At 36.3% G+C, this 20,333-nt stretch overlaps 1 protein-coding gene across 1 annotated transcript; it reads left to right on the plus strand.

Moving 5' to 3' along the window:
* Positions 1 to 258: 258 nt before the first annotated feature.
* Positions 259 to 570, plus strand: LOC131254914 (protein transport protein SEC13 homolog B-like). The gene has a single exon (XM_058255617.1). It carries the CDS (start codon positions 259 to 261, stop codon positions 568 to 570), a length of 312 nt encoding a protein of 103 aa, XP_058111600.1.
* Positions 571 to 20,333: the final 19,763 nt, after the last annotated feature.

Raw genomic sequence — 20,333 nt, forward strand, 5'->3', positions numbered from 1 at the left:
TGGTTGATATTTATAATTATCTTATGTAATGATATCTTAACCATCCACTAAATGGACCATATATAGTACGGCTGTGAATACAGTTTGTTTTATAAACTATGGAAAACTCACATTTTTCGGATTTGGATTCTTATCCCAATTCAGAAGAGGAAAATTCATTTTCCCTCTTTCGACCGCCCTTTCTCTTCGTCTCCCTTCCCTCTTTCGAGCGCCATCTTCATCGCCAATCGATCACCTTTTAAGGTGATGATTTGGAAGATGGACTGCTTCCCCACCCTACAGATGCACGCCGACTGGGTGAGGGATGTGGTATGGGCCCCGAATCTGGGGCTCCCAAAATCGACGATCGCTAGTGCTTCTCAGGACGGGACGGTTGTCATATGGACGGTGGCGAAGGAAGGAGATCAGTGGGAGGGGAAGGTCTTGAACGATTTCAAGACGCCAGTGTGGAGGGTGTCATGGTCACTGACTGGGAATATATTGGCAGTGGCAGACGGGAACAACAATGTGACGTTGTGGAAGGAGGCGGTAGATGGAGAGTGGCAGCAGGTGACGACAGTTGAACCCTAGATCCAGGTTCTTGGGTTTCTCTCTCTGTTACTGTCTTCATGTTTTGTGGCTGTGACTGCAATTTTTCTTTTTTTCCCTAGTGAATTTCTTAGTGTGTTTCTCTATGATTTGGTTTGGATAAATTTGGTTAATATTTGTTAGGTGCGGCCCTTACCGTGGGGCCACCTCAATGTATTTATTTTATCTATTTTTCCAGATCATTTTAAGGTATGCAGATCAGACAATAGCATGGGAAAAGGTGATGATTGACCATTAATCGGCCACAAAAGTTTTGAATCAAGCTGATTTTTTTGTTCTTTTTATTTATTTATTTATTAAAATACCATCCATGGAGGTTTGTTTGACCTTATCAACATGTTGAATGGCAAATAAAAATTACAGAGCGCCGTAGGAAGTTTTTAATGGTAGGGTGTTCAATCACCACTGTTTCCGATGATATGGTCCACCTTAGATTTGGAACTTTGTTTTTGGGCTCATGCCATAAAATGATATGGAAAAACAGATGGACGGTGTAGATATAAAATATATACATCAAGGTGGGCCCCACTGTCTTGGGTGAGGCCCGGTCGCACTTAATCCGCTTAGCCCTCTTGGGTTTTATTTTATTTATTTCTGACGTGGTCCTTATATCATTGCTCCGTTGGATTAACGGTTTGGTTGTTATCGTGGGACCCACTCGTTAGTGCTCAGGGCCTAGGATGCTACCCATGTCCTGGTTGAGGATCATACCCGAGTTGGGAAGACTGGTGTAGTTGAATGCCTGTCCCGTTGTGGATGGTCCATTGGTTGTAGGGAGGCTGATTCAATGGTTAAGATTGTCGAATCTGTAGATTATCGGAGTTCTAGAAGATCTGTATTTGGTTAAGAAAAAGAATGGAACTGCTCGTGATTTGGGGAAGAGAAAGAGGGAAAAGAAATTCCTATTTAATGTATATTCCATTTCCTGTGGTTCTCCAAATCCCTACAAGGGTTTCTTTTGCATCTATCAGGCATATTCATTTTTCACTTCAGTTCTTAATATTTCCCCTATTATGTTAGTGACAGGAGCTAACTGAAAGTTGCCCCTGTTATATAAAACTACATTGACTTCTTAACCATCTTGGTTACTGGAATTACTAGCACAGTTTTACAAAATTCTGTTGTAGTATTGTCTGATAACCTCGTTGATTTCTAGTTCAGGCCCCTAACTTGCATTTCCTTCTTGTGTAATCCGAATGAAGTGCCTGAGGTATCGATTGATGTAACAGCTCTTAACGCAAGTCTGTCTCGCATTATCAGCACTTGTCATTCATGCAGTAGAACACAAGAAGCCCATTGAGCAGCTATTTTCTAGTCTTGACCGACTGCGAACCCAGGATAATGGTAATATTGCTATTTTAGAGATGCTTACTGTTCTTCCAGAGGAAGTCATTAAGGATCAAAATACTGATTGTAACATCAGTTCGGATCGTAGATGCCAGTATGGCCGAGTGGTTTGAGAATTTTTACAATCATTATTATAGTACTCTTTCTTGATTTTGTTCTAAGTTATTTTTGAAGAATCATGGCTGTTCCTTTCTGTTCCCCTTGTGCATGTTGCATGATAATCTTGTTATATTTATTCTGATGCTGCATGATCATCTTGCTATATTTATTTTGTTCTTCATAGATGGATGTATTTCTTCTACTCATAAGGCAACCTTTGATTCTCAAACAGCTTCTTTCACATACTCCTACTGTTCTTGAATTCTTGCTGCACCAATCTGAGCAACGATCTGAGGATGGTGTTTAACTTCATGAGAAGAGTCAGAAAATATTGAGATGTTTACTGAGTTGGGTAAGATATTTTTTGAAAGACTTTGCTATTTTGTTACAATGATGTTTTCTGATCTAGGTTGTTACTATTTATTTTTCTTTTCTGCTCCTTCAATCAATAGCAGAAAGTACCATAAAAAAGGGCAGAAATTATCATCTTTTCTAATGGGTTAATTGAGCACAATTCTTGATGATACCATCAAAGCTCCAGCCTGAACTAGTACGAAAGTTGACCCATCTCAGTTTAGTGTGTCCGCATTTGAACATAGAATAAACACAAGTTAAACAACTTTGTTTTTTCCAATGTCAGAAAGTAATATCTATGTCCTTTGGAGTCTATGCTTTGGTTTTTATGGTTTGATCCATTTTTGGTTTCAGGACATCAACTTTCACTATTAAGTGGATTTCTGTAGAAATGTTTGCCTTTGTGATTTTTGATGCTCATTTAATGGTAGTGGAGTAAAATGCTTCCAAGAAACATTCCACGGGTGTGCAAGACATATCTTGGTTATGGCGTTCATGAAGTAATTCAACAAGAGATGTACTTGTGTTCTCAGTACTTTTAGTTGTGCAGATTAAATATTTCTCCAGTTATTTTGGCTAGGGGTACTTAATATATCTTGGCTAAAACCATTCTGTGTAGATTGAAGAGGTGATGGGCTGTCTTGTTTCACCTTTCCAAGGCACATTTATTTAAGAGAAATTCTTAGATGTCTTATTGCTAATAAAAGTATTGACTCTCAATTGAAATGATGAGCCAAACCTCATGTAATGTGAACATGTCAATTTTAGATTTCTTCTCTCCCTCTCTATGCTTGAAAGAATGGGATTTTGGTTCAAATGCATAAGATGGACATTGGAATCATTGCTCTTCTTTGATTATTATTTTTTTCCTTTTCTACTCTGGCTTGTTTTTTGTGTAACTCATGATCTAGGATGTTTTTAACTTTCTCATACACATTCATTCATCTATCCATGTGTACATTCTATTCAATATAGAGAAATTAATCAACCCTGTCTATTTGGTTCTTGATCCATGGTTCACCTCCTACTATCCCCTCAATATAGAGAAATTAATCAACCCTGTCTATTTGATTCTTGATCCATGGTTCACCTCCTACTATCCCCTAAAGCATGACTGTAGTGAAACATTTTAGAGCATGGTGATGTAACACTTTTAACTTCTGGGTTTTCAGGTCATCTGGACCGTCAATTGCCAGATTGTGATGACAATGAACCATTTCACATGGTTCCAACACCTCTTCATATGGGGCAGCATCTGCACTGCACAGGTCATGCACCAAGCTAGCGAAGTTCCCTACTTATTGGGCCTTGATTCTCATAACCTATTACAGCTAGCAATGCAGAATTTTTGAGTTTGCCACTTGAGAGTCTTGTGTATGTTGCCAAATTGGATAAATCACGAGGAACACATGCAAGACCCAGTCATTGGAATCCGCAAGTTAATCATGCACCAAGCTAGCACCAAACATAAGTTAATCATAGTACGTAGTAGCCCGCCATCATTTAAGGCAGATGTAGTATGCAGTAGCCCTCCATCAGTTAATAGGCCTTCTGATGGTATCAAGGAAATGGTGCACACTCTTTCTTGTTATTTTTTGTTCAGCGGTCCAAGCAGTTGATATGTCGGGACCCACTTTAGGTAATGATCTATGCGTAACTTGCCACAGGTTGGAAGATTCCAGCCATTAAATCCATCCATTTGATCGTTGCTGTATTTTCTTTCCAACATGGCCATCCGAAATGTTCAGGTGATGAGTTTTCTCATTTGGTGGGAGCACTTTTTGTTCATGGGCCACCTGAAGTGGGTCCAATGGTGCTAACAGTATGAATCGTCATATAAAGGTGGAACACCTGAACTCACGTGAGAGATTGTGCCAGAATGAAAATCTTCTTTCTGCAATTGGCACCTGGATTAGCATGTCTGGCCTGGCTGGCCATTGTGCTACATGGTTGAAATTTGAATCAGTTATATTAAGTCTCCTAGAAATGACTTGGTTTCTTTATCTTTTTATAGACATCTATCTGAAGCTTAGCTTTTATGTTTCAAAAACATTTTTTGATCAAAGGATATTGGGTGTTCCTGTAATGTATTCATTCATATATGTAAGTTGCTTCATGAAAAAGTTATTCGTTCTTCTCTCTTGATTCCTGGTCTTAATTGGGGTGTTGGGGAGGTAGGCAGTTTCTTATACTGCACTGTTGAGAAATCGACTTCTCTGATTTGAGGCAGTTTCCTAACAGGTGCACAAGTTGGGATGGATTAGACTTCTATCTTGAGAAAACGCCATAATTTTAGGTAGTTATTATTGTAATGGAAAGTTAAAAAATTAAAAGAGAGAGATAATGAATTCATGGAAAGAAATGTTCTTTATCATTAGGTACTAAACTTCAAGTAATGTATGAAGTGCTTTATCCAAGCCTGGATGCCACACATGTATGAAGTGCTTATTAGATGTTGTGAAATATAATGCCAACAATTAGTATTTCATGTCCCATAATGTGTTTTATTTTGTTCTTTCTATGAAATTGGCTTCTTTTTTCTAAACATGTACCTATTGCATGCATTTTGTTAGTAATTGGCATCCACCCATACATGGTATCTGTTATTTATTTATTTTTTATTTTTTATTTTTATAATGTTGTTCTATGATTGGACTGGTTCCTTCTTTCCTGGCAGGCATTCTGATATCAATCTGGTCGAGTTGGGAAAGGAAGCAGTGAATGAAGATGATAGAGTTGTCTTGTTTTCAGCAACAAATCTTACTGGGAAGTTTGACATTATGGGTTTAGAACAAGAAGACATCATTCCATTGTTCATAATTAGTAACAACAAACAGCAAGTCAACAAACCTTATATGTGGTAAGAATTTCCTGATGCCGATGGATTCTTGCTTGGAAGGCCACTTCTCAAATGATGATGGAACTGAGTTGGTGCGATTGGCTTCTCGTTGCTTGCAATATGAACCTCATGAGAGGCCAAATGCAAAGACGCTTATGACTGCTCTTACGTCTCTTATCATGTAAAACTTTCACGGGTACTTGCTCATGTTTACTTTTTTTTTTTTTTTTTGCGATTTCACTGGTACATGATAGCACAACAGCATTACTAGTTTGTGTATGAAGCATTACTTTCCATCAGCTGAATTTTACTTTATTGGCCCCTTGAAATGAACTTGAAGTTTGACATTGAGGTATACAAATGCAAATACATGCAAATACATGTAGATAGGTAGAGGAGATTGATACAGTCATGTAGATAGCTTCTATGTGGTTGTATTGAGAACATGAATGGCATAAATAAATCGAAGGATGCAATTTGGGGGTGTAAACCAGCCACCATACCAAATTGTGTTAAAGGAGCGACCATATCAAAACCTTTGTGGGAAAATCCAAACTTGTTGTAGCCTTTTCCAGGGAAAATCAGAACTGTTTAACCAACAACAACCACATTTTTTAGTTTCCAATATACCCTTGACTTCATTTGAAATTTCTTTCAAAACCCATTGAGTATTGAAAGTTTTCTGCCCTAAGAAGCTAATTGTGGGGACAAAAATGTCCAAAAGCTGCTCAAGCTGGGTCACACTTTTTAGAACTTTTAGCTTAAAAATCAAGTGTTTCCTTCCTCAAGTTTTTAGAACTTTTAGCTTAAATCTCTAGTATTCCCATCGTGAAGCAGGAGAAACCACCAATTACAATATCTGCAATGAACAGTATATTGCAACAAAACCATGTTTCTTCTTATAGCCAATACTATAGTTTTTAGAAGTAAGCAATGATTTATCATAACAAATTGTGGAAAAGAATAGAAATTTGTGGAAAAGCTCTCCCTTGACTTTTTGTAGCTAAAAATGCATGAATTAGCTAAAATATGTGATGTCTAATTGCCTATGTATATGATGTGTATATGTATGCATCTTTGATGTGCATGTCTTTATGTATGTATGCATGCATGGATGGATGGATGTATCATCATGCATGTTTGTATGCATGTATGTATGTATGCGTGATCCCAAACCTAAACCCGATCCCGAACCCAAAGCCGATTTCCTAAACCTAAACCTTAACCTATTCTCAATTCCCTAAAGCTATAACCTATAACCTATAACTTAAAACCTAAAACCTATAGCTAATCATGTGCATATATTTGTGGATATATATAGATCTTTATTTTTTTGTGATTGGTGACCACATGTGTGGCATGTTTTGACAGTTTATGAAAAGCCTCTTTTTTATTGTGTCTCAACTTTTATGTGCTGCATGCACGTGATATCAGAAATGGATTTGCCTTTTTTATTTATTTAATCTTTAACATCCTTTTTATTAATTATGGCTTATTGTCATTTATTTTTTATTAATCAAGTCACTAAAGGATTTCAATTTCAAATGTAACTGAAGTATTGACAGAACATTGTTTCTTGTTGTAGTACGAGATGTAACAAGAATATGCATTGATTGTGTATTTGAATTTTTTTAAATGCACCAACCAGAAACAATTTGAGACGATGTTCAATGATACTTTGTTAAATATGAAATTTATGACCTTCAGTAACTTGGTTAATTAAAAAGAACTACGTAGTGGCTTGATCCCAATCTGACTTTTTGGGTACGTAGGCAGCCGTTCGTAATGTACTAGAATATCGGTGCAGCCACAAATCTTTTTTCTCCTTTGAATTGTAACAGACTGTATCAGTTACATTTTTCTCTCTCATACAGGTTGTGGCTATCAAAGATATAATATCACCTCCTTATAGGGAAACATTTAATGATGTGTACAGGTAAATTCATTTTTTCTTATTCCTTATATTATTTCATAGTTATATTTGTGTTGGTTTAAGAGTACAGGTAGCAATAGAAAGTGTTGGTCAATTGTAGCTTATAGAGAAAGGGATGAGTAACAAAAAATATGAATATGGGAGGCCTTCCCCAGGTATCCAGATGCTTTTAGATATAATTATGTTGTTTTTAAATGTATTAGCTCGAAATTGATAGAGCAAACCCGGATGTGCGTCAGAGCTATCCGGATGTTGAGCGGGGTTCCTGGAAGGTGGGAACCGCTGTTATGACCATGATGAAGCTGTCTATTTCCTATGGACAATATTGGAGTGGCCTGACCATTTGGACAGGCCATGTTTATGTATTTACATGAAATTTATGGAGCAGAACCGGATGTGCGTTGGAGCTATCTGGATGTTGAGCGGGGGTCCCTGGAAGATGGGAACCACTGTTATGACCATGATGAAGCTGTCCATTTCCTATGGATAGCATTGAAAGGGCCTGGCTAATTGGAGCAAGCCGTGTTTATATCTGTATTTGCAGGGACTCCAACCTTAACCTATAACCTAAGCCTATTTAAAAATCCCAAAACCTATAACTACAACCTAAACCTATAAACTATAACCTAAACCAATAACCTAAACTCAATTCCCTAAACTTTAACCTACAACCTAACCTAAACCTATACTTATAACCAAAACCAATTCTCAAATCTCAAAACCTATAACCTAAACCTTAACCTAAACCTATAACCTATAACCTATAACCTAAACTCAATTCCCTAAACCTTAACCTATAACCTAACCTAAACTTATACTTATAACCAAAACCTATTCTCAAATCCCAAAACCTATAACTATAACCTAAACCTAAACCTAAACCTATAACCTTAACCTAAACCTAAACCTATAACCTTAACCTAAACATATAACCTTAACCTAAACCTAAACCTATAACCTAAACCTATTCTCAAATCCCTAAACCTAAACATAAACCTAAACCTATAACCTAAACCTATTCTCAAATCCCTAAACCTATAACCTATAACCTAAACCTATAACCTATAACCTAAAACTAAACCTATAACCTAAATCTAAAACCTAAACCTAAACCTACACTTATAACCTATAACCTAAACACTTATAACCTATAACCTAAACCTAAAACCTAAACCTATAACCTAAAAGCCAAACGTAAACCTAAACATTAATGTATTCTCAAATCCTTAAACCTAAACCTACACTTAATCCTAATCTCAACTCCCTAACCTAAACCTAAACCTAAACTTGAAAACCCAAACCTAAACCCGATCCCGAACCCGAACCCGATTTCCTAAACCTAAACCTTAACCTATTCTCAATTCCCTAAACCTATAGCTTATAACCTAAACCTAAACTTTAACCTAAACCTAAACCTAAACCTAAACCTAAAACCTATAACCTAAACCTAAACCTAAAACCAAAATGTATTCTCAAATCCCTAAACCTAAACCTACACCTAATCCTAATCTCAACTCCCTAACCCAAACCTAAACTTAAACTTGAAAACCCAAACCTAAACTCGATCCCGAACCAGAACCCGATTTCCTAAACCTAAGCCTTAACCTATTTTCAATTCCCTAAACCTATAACTTATAACCTAAACCTAACCCTAAACCTGAACCTAAACCTATAACCTATAACCTATAACCTAAACCTAAAACCTAAATGTATTCTTAAATCCCTAAACCGAAACCTACACCTAATCTTAATCTCAACTCCCTAGCTTAAACCTAAACCTAAACTTGAAAACCCAAACCTAAACCCGATCCCAAACCCGAACCCGATTTCCTAAACCTAAACCTTAACCTATTCCCAATTCCCTAAACCTATAGCTTATAACCTAAACCTAAACCTTAACCGAAACCTAAACCTAAACCTATAACCTAAACTTAAACCTAAAACCTAATGTATTCTCAAATCCCTAAACCTAAACCTACACCTAATCCTAATCTCAACTCCCTAACCTAAACTTAAACCTAAACTTGAAAACCCAAACCTAAACCCGATCCCAAACCCGAACCCGATTTCCTAAACCTAAACCTTAACCTATTCCCAATTCCCTAAACCTATAGCTTATAACCTAAACCTAAACCTAAACCTAAACCTATAAACTATAACCTAAACCTAAACCTAAAACCTAATCACTACAAGAAAATAGGCCTTTAGCCACAATTTTTTAGCCTCAGTTGAAAATATGGAGGCTAAATGTGTCTTTTAGCCTCGGTTGCTAAGGAATTGAGGCTAAAAGTTCATCTTTCACCTCAGTTGTATAGGAACTGAGGCGAAAAGTCTACCTTTTAGCCTCAGTTGCATAGGAACAGAGGCGAAAAGTCTACCTTTTAGCCTCAGTTGCATAGGAACCGATGTGAAAAGTTTACCTTTAGGCCTCAGTTGCATAAGAACCGAGGTGAAAAGTCTACCTTTTAGCCTCAGTTGCATATGAACCGAGGCGAAAAGTCTATTTTTTAGCCTCAGTTGCATAGGAACCGAGGTGAAAGTCTACCTTTTAGCTTCAGTTGCATAGGAACCGAGGCGAAAAGTCTATTTTTTAGCCTCAATTGCATAGGAACCGAGGCAAAAAGTTTACCTTTTAGCCTTAGTTGCATAGGAATTGAGGTGAAAAGTATATTATTTTAGCCTCAGTTGCATAGGAACCGAGGCGAAAAGTCTACCTTTTAGCCTCAGTTGTATAGGAGCCGAGGCGAAAAGTCTACCTTTTAGCCTCAGTTACATAGGAACCGAGGCGAAAAGTCTATTTTTTAGCCTCAGTTGCATAGGAACCGAGGTAAAAAGTATATTTTTTAGCCTCAGTTGCTTAGGAACCGAGGCGAAAAGTCTACCTTTTAGCCTCAGTTGCATAGGAACCGAGGCGAAAAGTCTATTTTTTTTGCCTCAGTTGCATAGGAACCGAGGTGAAAAATCTACCTTTTAGCCTCAGTTGCATAGGAACTGAGGCGAAAAGTCTACCTTTTAGCCTCAGTTGCATAGGGATCGAGGCAAAAAGTCTACCTTTTAGCCTCAGTTGCATAGGAACTGAGGCGAAAAGTCTATTTTTTAGCCTTAGTTGCATAGGAACCGAGGTGAAAAGTCTACCTTTTAGCCTCAGTTACATAGGAACCGAGGCAAAATGTCTACCTTTGATACTCTGGCAGAATGTGATGGATGATACGCAGGTACTTAGAAATTGTATAAATGGCATGCCTGTAATTTGAATTAATTGGTGTATGGTGATATTTGATGATTTGACTAGATCGGTGGACATTTATTGGATGGTTAAAATGAAAAATATCCAATGGTCCTACTTCAACAATCAAGTGTCCATGAATACAAACGCACCACACATGCAAACATGATACGTGTGAGAGATCTCATATGTTTATAAAATGGCTTGCACTTTTCACGTGTAGCTTCATGAAATCACAAATGCTCACCGACCGTGAAATCCAAGCCAGTAGATTTCTCAATTTGAGTCATGCCAAAAATCTACTTTTTAGCGTCAATTGCATAGGAACGAGGTAAAAAGTCCACTTTTTAGTCTCAATCGCCTAGGAAACGAGGCCAAAAGTCTACGTTTTAGCCTCAGTTGCATATGAACTAAGGCTAAAAGTCTACATTTAATAATATTGAAAAAAATTGAGAATCTTGAAAGAATTAATAAATTTTAAAATTTTTAACAATTATGAAAAAATTGAGAATTTTGAAAAAAAATTGAGACAATTGTGAAAAATTTGAGAATTTTGACAAAAAAATAAAATTGAGAGTTTTGAAGAGATTTGAATTTTGAAATTTCTAAGAACTAAGAATTTAAAAAAAAATTGAGAACTTTTAAAAAATTAAGAAATTTTTTTTTTGAAAAATTAAGAATTAAAAAAATGATAATTATGAAAAAGTATGATTTTTTTTTTTAAAATTGAGAATTTTTTAAAAATTAAGAATTTTTAAAATTTTTGAAATTTTTGAAAAAAAAAGAATTTTGAATTTGAGAATCTTGAAAAAAATTGGAAAATTTTAAAAAATAGGAAAATTTTAAAAAATTGAGAAATTTCAAATAATTAAAAATTCTGAAAAAAATTAAGAATTTCTAAAACTATTAAGAATTGATTTTTTTTTTTTTTTTTGATAATTTTGAAAAAACTGAAAATTTTAAATTTTTTTGATAAATTTCAACAAATTTATAATCTTGAAAAAATTTAGAATTAAAAAAAAAATTAAGAATCTTGATTTTTTTTCCTTTTTGAGAAAACTGTTTTCTGTGGTGGGGTCCACTAGAGGTTTGGATCTGACTCATTCTTTGGATCATGCTCTAAAATGATCTCTTCAAATGGATGGACGGTGTGGATATAATACGTGCATCACGGTGGGGCCCGCAAAAGTTGGTGACGTCGCTACTCGACCTGTCAGTAGCTAATCCGCGGCTACCCCATCCTATATATCTGAAATCCCCGATTTCATTTCTCAGCTTCGATCGAATTCTACAGCTCTCTCTCTCACTTCGTGAAACTCCATCTCTGCTAGCTTTTCTCACTCGACCTCAATTCATCCCCACCGAATCGTCTCTCTTCCTAATATCTTTACCTTCCATTTGGAACATCTCTCTCGAACGAGGTAAGTATCGTTAAAATCGGTGATCCGACACTCCGAATCGAGGATATGGAGAAATCGGAGGCCGAATTGCGGATCTGTGTCGAGAAGTTACGGTAGAACGTTGAGGAGCGGGATGAGATGATCCGGTTCATGTCGAGAAGCTGCGGCAGAATGCTGAGGAGCGGGATGAGATGATCTGGTTCATGTCAAGGAAGGCGGATGATGAGGAGGATGTGAAGGAAACAGAGATCCGTGGGCACGGATCGAAGAGCAGGCCACGTTTGGTAGGAATGTGGAAGAAGGCGGCGATTTAGGGGAGTATTGCATGGATTTTTTGAGGATTGGGAGAATTAGGGTTTCGCTAGGGTTAGATCCGGTCCTTGAGGCTTGTTTCATGGAGAGGATTATGGAATGGAATGCTGCTGAAGTGGACGGGATGACAGTTCTTTACAAGCAAAGGAATGACTTTGGGAGGGATTTCTTGCCATCAGCTTCTATTGCTTGGATGGAATGGTCGAGTGAATGGCAGCAGGTTTGTGCTTCTTCTTCTTTCTCTTTCTCAGTTTCAGGAGCATGTATAACACACACACACACACACACAGATTCAAACTGAAATTAGAGAAGGGAAATCCTGTTGTAGAAACAATAGAGAAGAAGAAAACAGATTGTGTGGTCAGTTGAAGTAGCTCAAGATTCCAGATTGTGTATTTGTTGTTACTGTTTCTTAGATCATATGGGGCTTGAAGACAATTAGAATATATGTGTAACAGTAGACTTAAGCCTAACTAGGATTTGACTTAGTAGATTCACTATTTTGAGTTATGGTATTTCATCCAATGATGTTATTATGCAAAATCTATAAAACGTGCGTGCCTTTTCCTATTTCACTGTTGTGACACCAATGGATGTACAAGACAAGGCTGCTGTTACTGCTCTCAACAGCAGAGTTTTCAGATTGTCTTAAAGCAAAAGAAGCCTGGGCCTAACACCTGATTAATGTGATGTAGAGAGAACCCTGAAGCCTGGTCTTAAAGCTTGACTGGTGTGATGTAGAGATAAAAGCCTGATTGGTATGACATAGAGAGAATGGCTTTATAGCCTTATAAAAGTTCATGAAGTCTCCTTAAAAGCAAAGAAGCCCAATCTTAAGGCCTATGCTCTTACTTAGATATATAATTTCCTAAACTCGCTCAACTTGCAATGAAGAAAGCATCTGAATTAGGCAAGTAAAGATTTTCTAGCAGTCACCATGTCATGGGAATATTGTAATACTGGTCTGTTATTAAAAATTTAGTTGCTTGCATTTTTTTTACCACTTGGCCATAATTTTTTTTTTTTGCTGTTGTTCATATATGTCTCTCCCTTTTCTTTCTCAATATTATAATTCCAAAAGTCCTTTGGCATTGATGTTTGGGTCACAAGAGAATTTGTCCTCCCATAGGAGATTGAATAGATTCAACCTTCCAATATCAGAAGTTGTATTTTGATTTTTGTTGTCTGACATGCACTAAATCAGATGTATTCAGATTTGAAGTCTCACACTTGATTCCACCAATGTGTCCTCTTTTCATGCAATCTTAGTGTCAATATTTCCCATGTCCTGATCAATTAGATTTCTTTTATATAACTGTCTGGTGGTGAATGGCGGTAGACCCACACCCAGCAATAGGTGTGACAAGTTTGAAATTGTTTGGGATCACTTTTGGGTAGGAATAAGTTCATATTGTGGCTGTTTTCTTCTTCTTATTTACTGCTTAGTAGTTTGAAGTGGAGAATGCAAGCCATTACCCCTTTCTCATTCATAGATTACTTTCTTCAGAAGATTAATGCAATTGAATTGACTAATTAATTTGTCCTAGTCTTGCCAACAAGAAGCATCAAAACTGAGCCTGCAAATCGGGATGTAGAGAAGGCATTGTGGTATTAAAGAGGGCAACTTTAGTTGTTATGGGTTAAATGATTCTTAGGTGTTAATAGCAGGACACGCCTGTCTTTGTTACCTCTATGTATTGATGTTCTACTTGACTGAATGGTCATCCATCATGTTGCCATTGTCATGATTCTTTGTAGTCATCATTTTACTTACCTATATCTCCCTACATAATGTGGATGCTTCATTTTGACTCTTTTTTTCACATCATGGTTCATTTCTATCTTGTGTTTATTATTATTGATCTTCTGTTCTCAGAAGGCATGCATATGAATGCCTTCCACCACTGGTGAGCTTCTAATAATATGTTTTCGTTTTATTCTCCGAGCATTGCACTTGCACTGTAGTTATTCTTACTTGCATTTCTTCCATGTTCTCTGCTCAGGATATGTCCCAACATCTCCTTTGGCAGGAATTGGTAGCTACAGATTTGCATGGAAATCAATGGCATTTTTGTCACATTTTTTGAGGTTGGTTGTTGTCTTTGCATTGGGAATGTCTTTCACAAGCTTTTGTTATTTAAATGCTAGCCATGATCTAAAACTGAGTGCCCTCTCTGCTGTAAGACATTACACATGTAGTGTAAAGGGTGCATATGAATGTCTTTGCATCAATTCTCAGAATCCGCTCTGCCGTAAGACATTACGGTGCATGATGGTTCCCAGTAGGTTAAGTTGCAAATTATTATAAAGAGTTGGTTGGATATCTTTTATTTTTTATAAATGTTGTTAATAGTTGGTTGGTGTGTGTGTGTGTGCGTGTATGCGTGCATGCGTGTTATCAATGGAGGATAACTTGTAGCTTATGGTATCTACTAGGTCCTATATTTTTTGTATGTGGCTAAATTTTTTATCTCAACTCCTCTACGCAGATTCTGTCCCACTTCCTGTGCTCTCATTGCTGGGCCCAACCTGGATAAAAGAGGGTTGCATTAGGTTGGCAGCTGGTGTTGAACTTATGCCAAAACTATCTGAAGATATTGGGCATACAAGAGAAATGGCCATTCAATTATAGATTTAAGAATAGCCGGCTGACAACCAGTGTGAATATAACTCATACGTTATGGTAGGGCTCATAAAATTCTGATAAATTAATAATAATAATAAATCTGATAAATTAATATATAATTTACATTCCTCAGGTGGGCCCTACCATGATGTTCAAGTGAAATCCACTTGACAACCAGGTGCTGATAGGTTGTCTAATTGATGAGGACTCAATTGAGGAATATGAAAAGGTGGCAAAGGAAAAGAGGAAGGAGAAATTGGAGCAACAGGAAGGAGTGGAGTTAAATTTTCTCAGCAAACTTGGTCATGTCCAAAAGATTGAGATTCTGAATGGCATTGCTGACATGAAGAATGAGCTCAGGTCCTTCATGGTATGGGTTCTATGTTCTGAATTTCCTGTTTTTATATATGATTCTGTCTGTAATTCTGAATTCTTATTTTAAAGGGGCTACTATAGGGGAGGGCCACAAATTTCATTTTCTTTCATCTGAAATTTCTTTTTTATCAGTTTGTGGTTTAGAGTGCATTTGGTTGCATCAAATATCATGAAATTTCATGATTAGGTGCAATCAAATGCACAGCTAGTGAGAAAAGGGAAGTGCCATTTTTAGGTCTTCCATTTAATTAGTATTGACAGTTTGCGGAGTTTTAGATCACAAGGATTTGAAATCAGTGTTAATATTATTTCAGATTACAGGTAATGCACTTACATCTTTTTGAAATTTTTATATCTGGTGTTATTTACCTTGACAAGTGGGAATATGCCACAAGGATACAAATTTACATGCAGGCATATTGATTTTTAGCCTGAAAAGTGACGAAAATGCATCAAGGAAATGCATTTAGCTTCTCTTACATGATTTTTATCTTGAAAAGATGTGACATTTTCATCAAGGATGGGCACTTAGGTTCCCTTACGTAAATTTTTTATCCTGAACAGTGGGTTCAATGCCTCAAGGTTATGACATTATTGTGAAATTAAAAAAAATTAAATAAAAATCGAATTTTCTATGGTTTTTCCTTTTTTGGAAGAAATTGTGGTGAATTACTGCAAGAAACTTGATTTTAAGCTCATGATTATAAGCTAAAAATAATAATTTAGTTCCATTTTCTTGTTTTATGGTAGGCATCATTGCAAGTTATGTAAGAAACTCTTTTTTTCTTTTTTTTTTTTTAAATCCTTTTTTTTTTTGGAGGAACGAAATGTGTGTGTGTGACTTTAATTTCCTCTGATTTCCTGATTCTGGAAAGCTCATAGGGAAATTAGATTAGTCGCTTGAGTTTACACTAGATTTCCCAAGGAAGCTGCAGTAATCTTTTACATGAATTAGGGTGGTGATTTTGCATGAAGTCATCTCTATTTTTATTTACCTGTTATTTGAGATTGTGATGATGACCTTGAAAAAGAAATTTGAACTTGCTTTGGTTTTTCCCATATTGAATCAGATCATGGCAAATAAACACAAGAAACTCGATTTTGCCATCAGTTTCTAAGTTTCAGAGGAATAAGTAGCACTCATACATGTCTTTGGTAAGCTTTTGATTTCCTCTTAATTGAGTTGTGAGGATACAGTTGAAAGGAGTGAATGCTTTAATTGATGCTAAATTTTTTTCTTCTCATCTTTGAAAGCGATCGAGAATATTTTAGGAAGCCCAATTTTGCCTGAAATTCCAGGGTTTGGAGGAATTAGGTGTGACTTTTAGATGAATTCATCTTTAAGTCACTTTCTTTTCCTATACTATGAGAAATTTTTGATAAATTTGCTAGCATAGAAAAATAATAATATTTCATTTTCTATAAAAATTCACAAAAAACCAATTCAAATTTTGTTCAAGACAAGTTGCACTCAGGTATTTCGCTTTTGAAGTTTGGTATTATGGAGAGTTTCCACTATGCATGAACTATTATAATTAATTTTTGTAAATAAATTGTGCAGGATGAGAATGATGTCTGGTATAAAAAATAAACAAAAAGAAATGTCATCCTGCATTAATTAGATCCAATTTTTTCATGTGTATGCGTGCATGTTTGGGTCTTGCAAGACTGGAATTCATAGCAGTCCACTGGCTTTTAAATTTATCAAGAATTTTTGCCAAATTTAAGAAAATATTAGATGCATATATCTGGATTGATGAGTATAATCTTTGCTACCATCTCTGTTGCTGCTGCCAAAATTTCTAGATCCTTCTTGAGTTGCTATTTCTTCACATCTTTAGCAACACTTCTTTTTCTTCTTGACTAATCATGTGCACATTGTAAATTTGGAGATTTGGTTCTCAAGAACACATTGAAGAGGATTTCTTGCTTGGCGCCTGTTACTTACACGCGAGAAGATACTCATTGAAGAGGATTTCCGTGTGGACCGATTCTATCAGAACAAAGATTGTTCTCTTTTCTTGAACAATCCTCTGTTTAAGAGTGTAATGTTGGATACAATGTATTGTATTGTCAATTATTTCAGTGCAAATTGGAAAATTCTTTAGCTACATTATCATAGAAACAAAAATTGATTTGATTTAACTCAACCTTTCATGGGTTTCGTTCTATTATACTAAACAGGGTTGTGCTAGGAATCCTACTCATGCATTCATGGGGCTTGTCAGCAAGGGTCTTGAGCTATGGATATATTAGGTATGAAAACTGCACTTTCTAAAAATTGATTCTTTTCTGATATTCTGGCAAAATATTGCAAAAACTGGTGCAGAACTCAAGGTACCTGTCATCCTTGATCCCTACTCTGATTGATTCTTGCACTAGAAAAAGAATCGAGCAGGGTCTTTTTGGTTTTTCGTGTTATCATCAACATATGGCTGATTGAATTAAAGCATCCTAGATATGGTTCATAATTCAGAAAACTTGGAATACAAATACAGTCATGGTTGTATTTTCAAGCTTGTGGAAATGGACAGATGAGAGTGGGAGGAATAGTATAATGCCAACTTAGAAATTGTGATGATTTTTTCTATATGCTGTAGGCACAAGTTGATTTGCTCTCATTCAATTAGTCAAGAAAACCTTATAAGTCAAAGCTTCTCAAGGATTTGATTGTTCAGGTAGTTTTTCTATTTGTATTCTGATTTTAAGAAGTTCTGAGCATGATCATTACTGCCATTTTTATATATACTTTAGGTATATCGACATGATGATAATAACATGGAAAACATGAAAATTCATGGATTGTTGGCTCCATTAAAGCCTTTTGGGTAAGTAGTTTCAGACCTTTTCTGTGCTGTTTTCTTGCTCATGTTTGAAAAAATGAAATAAATCATCGGGTTTCCTTATTCAGATACATTGTAGAAGCCCTGGAGATACTATTGATGTCCATGGCAAAAGATGGTACTGAGGCTCTTGGGCTCAATGGGAAATGATGCTCCTTTGGCTGTGATGTCCAACAGAGAGAAACTTACATTTGAGTATTTCAAGCATGCTCAGGTAACAAACCCACCGATTGATCCGATCCAAGAGAAAATAGTCACGTGGAAGGGGACCTTACTGAAACAATTCATGTGGAAGGCTATGTGGCAGTTTGTTTGTTTTGAAAACTTTCAATAGACCATTAATTGTTTTGTTGGTATTGTGCTGATTGTTGTCTTGATGGATGTTAAATGGGTGAAACATGCACAGGTTCAATGATTGGTTGATTATAATATTGTTAGCTTTTGTTGATAGAAACTAGATTTAGCCTCGATTATTGATAAATGAGGTTAAAAATTGAATTTGACCTCACTTGATGCCAACAAAGGCTAAATCTATCTTTAGTCTCAGTTTTGCCTCAATTACCTAAACTGAGACTACAACTCCTATGGTTAAAGGCTTTAGCCTCGGTTGTTGAGAACCGAGGTTAAAAATAGATTTAGTTTCAATTGGAGGCAACTGAGGCGAAAATTTAGATTTAGCCTCATTTTGAGAAAACTGAAGCTAAAAAGGTTCTTTTAGCCTCACTTGAAGAACCGAGGCTATAAAAGTCAATTTAGCCTCAGTTGCTAAAACTGAGGCTAAAGCCTTTAGCCACGGGGATTTCAACCTCGGTTTGGATAACTGAGGCAAAGCTGAGGCTAAAGGCTTTAGCCTCAGTTTTTATCCTTTTTAGCCACAGTTTTGAGCCGAGGCTAATGCTCCCTTTTCTTGTAGTGAATGTATTCTCAAATCCCTAAACCTAAACATACACGTAATCCTAATCTCAACTCCCTAACCTAAACCTAAACCTACACTTGAAAACTCAAACCTAAACCCGATCCCGAACTCGAACCCGATTTCCTAAACCTAAACCTTAACCTATTCTCAACTCCCTAAACCTATAGCTTATAACCTAAACCTAAACCTAAACCTATAACCTAAACCTAAAACCTAAATGTATTCTCAAATCCCTAAACCTAAACCTACACTTAATCATAATCTCAACTCCCTAATCTAAACCTAAACCTAAACTTGAAAACCCAAACCTAAACTCGATCCCGAACCCGAGCTCGATTTCCTAAACTTAAACCTTAACCTAAACCTAAACCTAAAACCTATAACCTAAACCAAAACCTAAAACCTAAATGTATTCTCAAATCCCTAAACCTAAACCTACACCTAATCCTAATCTCAACTCCCTAACCAAAACCTAAACTTGAAAACCCAAACCTAAACCCGATCTCGAACCCGAACCCGATTTCCTAAACCTAAACGTTAACCTATTCTCAATTCCCTAAACCTATGGCTTATAACCTAAACCTAGATCAATAATCTAAACCTAAACCTAAAACCTAATGTATTCTCAAATCCCTAAACCTAAACCTACACCTAATCCTAATCTCAACTTCCTAACCTAAACTTAAAACTAAACTTGAAAACCCAAACCTAAACCCGATCCCAAATCCGAACCTGATTTCCTAAACCTAAACCTTATAACCTATTCTCAATTCCCTAAATCTATAGCTTATAACCTAAGCCTAAATCTAAACCTAAACCTTAACCTCAATGTAAACTTAAACCTATAACCTATAACGTAAACCTAAACGTAAAACCTAAATATATTCTCAAATCCTTAAACTTAAACCTACACCTAATCCTAATCTCAACTCCCTAACCTAAACCTAAACCTAAACTCGAAAACCCAAACCTAAACCCGATCCCGAACCCAAACCCAATTTTCTAAACCTAAACCTTAACCTATTCTCAATTCCCTAAACCTTTAGCTTATAACCCAAACCTAAACCTAAACCTAAACCTATAACCTATAACCTAAACCTAAACCTAAAACCTAAATGTATTCTCAAATCCCTAAACCTAAACCTACACCTAATCCTAATCTCAACTCCCTAACCTAAACCTAAACCTAAACTTGAAAACCCAAACCTAAACCCGATCTCGAACCCAAACCCGATTTTCTAAATCTAAACCTTAACCTATTCTCAATTCCTTAAACCTATAGCTTATATCCTAAATCGAAACCTAAACCTATACCTTAACCTAAACCTAAACCTATAACCTATAACCTAAACCTAAACCTAAAACCTAAATGTATTCTCAAATCCTTAAACCTAAACCTACGCCTAATCCTAATCTCAACTCCCTAACCTAAACCTAAACCTAAACTTGAAAACCCAAACCTAAACCCGATCTCG

The sequence above is a fragment of the Magnolia sinica genome, chromosome 9 (assembly GCF_029962835.1).
Source record: "Magnolia sinica isolate HGM2019 chromosome 9, MsV1, whole genome shotgun sequence".
Classification (NCBI taxonomy): Eukaryota; Viridiplantae; Streptophyta; class Magnoliopsida; order Magnoliales; family Magnoliaceae; genus Magnolia; species Magnolia sinica.

What these genes read in the sequence shown, in the direction of transcription:
- LOC131254914 (XM_058255617.1), top strand. Translation starts at nt 259, where the DNA reads ATGGACTGCTTCCCCACCCTACAGATGCACGCCGACTGGGTGAGGGAT.